The sequence below is a fragment of the Saccostrea cucullata genome, unplaced genomic scaffold (genome assembly GCF_032062105.1).
Source record: "Saccostrea cucullata isolate Sc308-1 unplaced genomic scaffold, CSIRO_AGI_Scuc_v1 ctg4468, whole genome shotgun sequence".
NCBI classification, from domain to species: Eukaryota; Metazoa; Mollusca; class Bivalvia; order Ostreida; family Ostreidae; genus Saccostrea; species Saccostrea cuccullata.
The window spans coordinates 94672-99278 of record NW_026940122.1 but is presented as its reverse complement, the minus strand read 5'-3'; the positions used below and the strand labels follow the sequence as shown (position 1 = coordinate 99278).

At 34.2% G+C, this 4607-nt stretch overlaps 1 protein-coding gene across 1 annotated transcript; it reads left to right on the top strand.

Moving 5' to 3' along the window:
* Positions 1 to 404: 404 nt before the first annotated feature.
* LOC134254846 (ankyrin-2-like) lies at positions 405 to 3806 on the top strand. The gene has a single exon (XM_062737387.1). The coding sequence runs from the start codon at positions 405 to 407 to the stop codon at positions 3804 to 3806; it is 3402 nt and encodes a 1133-aa protein (XP_062593371.1).
* Positions 3807 to 4607: the final 801 nt, after the last annotated feature.

Here is a 4607-nt window from a genome sequence, read left to right as displayed (position 1 = left end):
CATTTTTAATTGACGAAAATGGGTCGTGTAAGTTTTCACATAGTTGTATTCAGAATGTTATTCAGAATACCCTCATTAAATATGATCTTTCTTTCGTTATCCAGTATTGCCACTTGCCAATTTTAATCAATCTCCATATTGCAGAAAATGGAGAAAAAATAACAAACTTACAAACAATTGACCAAAGTTTCTTTGCTGAGATCTTTAAAAAAATTGTTCATAATCTCAAATGTAATACATATAGTGAAGCTTTCAAAGTAATATCCTGTTTCCATTTTTGGAAAAACAAGAATTTTTGCACTGCGTTTAAAGATTTTGTGGGTAAAGAACAATCTGTCCTAACTAAATTTGACGAAAACGGTGCATCATTGCTGATTCATTTTGCAGAGGCAGGTCATATTGAAATGGTTAAATTCCTATTGAAGATCATAAGAGATGAAAAACAAAGGTACAATGCATTGAATCAATCAGCATTGATGAATCATAGCAATGTAGTTCAGATTCTTTTGGACGAAGGAGTCACTCCCGACACCAAAAGCTGTTTCTGCGCTATACAGAATGGAAACAAGGATATAGTGGTACAAATAATAAATACTGGTCTTGATTTATCGCAGGTTTCTGAGTCTCGCCACCCACTTTATGACAACAATTCTGTTTCCATATTAGCGGAATCTTGTTTATGGGAGAGACTGGAATTAATATCTTTTCTACTGAAAATTTGTCCTGCTCTTAGCAATGAAAAAAATGACGTTGGCGATTCTACCATTCATTTTGTTGCCTACTCAGGCGCAACAGATGCACTTAACTCACTTATTGTCGACCATAAGTGTAACCCATACCTTAAGACTCATTTAGGGGCATCAATTCTTCATTGTGCATGTGAGAACGGAAAACTTGAAACAGCAAAGTATATAATGAGTCAATACCCTGATCTTTTGAATGAAGAACATGATTTATACAGGGATGGATCTATTCTACATATGGCTGCTGCTGGGGGTAATATTGAATTGTTTCATATTTTTAAAAAACAAAAGATGACTATTTCCTCTGAAACAGGCCAAACTGTATTACACACTGCCTGTCGTTATGGAAGATTTGAGATGAGTAAGATGCTCCTCGACAGATTTCCACATTTACTGACTGTCAAAGACATAAATGGCAATAGTGTCTTACATACAGCTGCTTGGGGAGGTAACACTGATTTGCTGAAGTATCTGTTGAAGAAAAAGTTGAACATTGATGAAAAACAAAATGAAGGAAAAACTGTACTAAATCTGTGTTGTTATACTGGTAAGATAGAAATGTGCAAATATCTTGTCAAAACGTACCCTTATCTACTGGACATCACTGACAATAATGGTCAGAATGTGTTACATGATGCCGCTTTGGGTGGTAATGTTGATCTAATTATATTCCTAGTAGAAAAAGGCTTGGATATCAAAAGTACTGGAAATGACGGGTCAACTGTGCTCCATCAATGTTGTAATAATGGTAAGATGAACATGTGCAAATATTTGGTCAACACATATCCTGACTTACTCCATGTCACTTACAAAGATGGTCTGAATGCCTTACATGGTGCAACCTGGAGTGGTAATGTTGATCTAATTATATTCCTAGTAGAGAAAGGCTTAGATATCAAAAGTACTAGAAATGACGGGTCATCTGTGCTACACCTGTGCTGTTTGAAGAGAAATATAAATATGTGCAAATACTTGGTCAACACATATTCTGACTTACTTTATGTCACTAACAATAATGGTGAGAGTGCCTTACATAAAGCAGCCTGGAGTGGTTATGTTGATCTGGTTATATTCCTAGTAGAGAAAGGCTTAGATATCAAATGTACTAGAAATGACGGGTCAACTGTGCTACATTTGTGCTGTTTAAATAGTAAGACAGATATTTGCAAATACTTGGTCAACACATATCCTGACTTACTTAATGTCACTGACAATAATGGTCAGAATGCCTTACATGATGCAGCCTGGAGTGGTAACGTTGAAATACTTAAGTTCCTCTTAGATAAAGGCTCAGATATCAATATCGCTAGAAAAGACGGGAAAACTGTGCTGCATCTGTGCTGTTTAAACAGTAAAATAGTTATGTGCAAATACTTGGTCAACACATATCCTTTCTTACTCGATGTCACTGACATTGATGGTGGGAATGCCTTACATGATGCAGCTTGGAGTGGTAACGTTGAAATACTTAAGTTCCTATTAGAGAAAGGCTTAGATATCAAATGTACTAGAAAAGACGGGTCATCTGTGCTACACCTGTGCTGTTTGAAGAGAAATATAGATATGTGCAAATACTTGGTCAACACATATCCTTTCTTACTCGATGTCACTGACATTGATGGTGGGAATGCCTTACATGATGCAGCTTGGAGTGGTAACATTAAAATACTTACGTTCCTATTAGAGAAAGGCTTAGATATCAAATGTACTGGAAAAGACGGGTCATCTGTGCTCCACCTGTGCTGTTTGAAGAGAAATATAGATATGTGCAAATACTTGGTCAACACATATTCTGATTTACTTTATGTCACTAACAATAATGGTGAGAATGCCTTACATAAAGCAGCCCAGAGTGGTTATGTTTATCTGGTTATATTCCTAGTAGAGAAAGGCTTAGATATCAAATGTACTAGAAATGACGGGTCAACTGTGCTACATTTGTGCTGTTTAAATAGTAAGATAGATATGTGCAAATACTTGGTCAACACATATCCTGACTTACTTAATGTCACTGACAATAATGGTCAGAATGCCTTACATGATGCAGCCTGGAGTGGTAACGTTGAAATACTTAAGTTCCTCTTAGATAAAGGCTCAGATATCAATAGCGCTAGAAAAGACGGGAAAACTGTGCTGCATCTGTGCTGTTTAAACAGTAAAATAGATATGTGCAAATACTTGGTCAACACATATCCTTTCTTACTCGATGTCACCGACATTGATGGTGGGAATGCCTTACATGATGCAGCTTGGAGTTGTAACGTTGAAATACTTAAGTTCCTATTAGGGAAAGGCTTAGATATCAAATGTACTAGAAATGACGGGTCAACTGTGCTACATTTGTGCTGTTTAAATAGTAAGATAGATATGTGCAAATACTTGGTCAACACATATCCTTTCTTACTCGATGTCACTGACAATAATGGTCAGAATGCCTTACATGATGCAGCCTGGAGTGGTAACGTTGAAATACTTAAGTTCCTCTTAGATAAAGGCTCAGATATCAATATCGCTAGAAAAGGCGGGAAAACTGTGCTGCATCAATGCTGTTTGAACAGTAAGATAGATATGTGCAAATACTTGGTCAACACATATCCTTTTTTACTCGACATCACAGACAATAATGGTGTGAATGCCTTGCATGGTGCAGCCTGGAGTGGTAATTTTGATCTTGTTATTTTTCTCTTAGAGAAGGACTTAGATATCAAAAGCACTATTAATAATGGAAAAACTGTGCTTCATTTGTGTTGCATGAACGGTAAGAAGATTAAGGATATGTGTAAATACTTGGCAAACACGTATCCTTTTTTACTCGATGTCACCGACAATAATGGTGAGAATGCCTTACATAGTGCAGCCTGGGGTGGTGACATTGATTTATTCAAATTTCTTTTAGAGAAAGGCTTAAATATTAATACCGCTAGAAATGACGGGAAGACTGTTTTACATATGTGTTGTATAAATAGGGAAATAGTAATGTATAAGTTTTTGGTCGAAATGTATCCTAACTTAGTGGATGTCGAAGACAAATATGGCAACGAAGCAGTTCTTTATGGACTTTAAAGGTAAAAGTAACCTATTTAATTATTGATAGACATGTTTACCGGACTTTAGGAAAAGAAAAAAAGTCTACTAAAATGTCTCTCACAGCCTTTGTGCTTGTGAACGAAATAGACCTTATATATTAATAAATCCATGTATTTTTAAAGCAAAACTATTTAAACAGGGAATAAGGAAAAGATCAAATCGTTTGGGTTTTCTGCCTGCTTATACTTTTGATGTTTATATGGTAAAGTTAAAGTTGAAGACGTACATATCTACTGAAGTGGAGTAAATTATGTATATTTGATATAAATGTATTGGATATTCCACATTTATTTCTTTACGTTTTAAAAAGTAATTTTAAGTTTCTTATTGATATTGATGTATTTATTGTAATATCATATCATGATGTATTTTGGAAACTACTGATTGTGAATGACAGTAATTTACAGATTTTTATTCAAGCAATTGAAAAAGTTCCATGTTGTAAATAATACTGGTGCAAATTTACATGATAATATTCAAGAGATTATAAAATGAATGAATATCATATATATGATTATATTATTTCCATAATTTTGTGGGCCAATACTTCTTAAACATTTTATTAAAAGTTAAGACACTAGAGATATTTTTTATAACGATATATATGAACCTTTAAAACAGATTATTACATAAGTAGAACAGCATCAATTTACATGTATTCATAAAATTTATTTATCTGTATAATTTATAATTATTGGTACAGGCATTTAAATTTTCTTTCATAATTATAAATAATTAAGTTACTGTTAATCTAATACATGAAGCCAATATTCTAAA

What these genes read in the sequence shown, in the direction of transcription:
- LOC134254846 (XM_062737387.1), top strand. Translation starts at nt 405, where the DNA reads ATGGTTAAATTCCTATTGAAGATCATAAGAGATGAAAAACAAAGGTAC.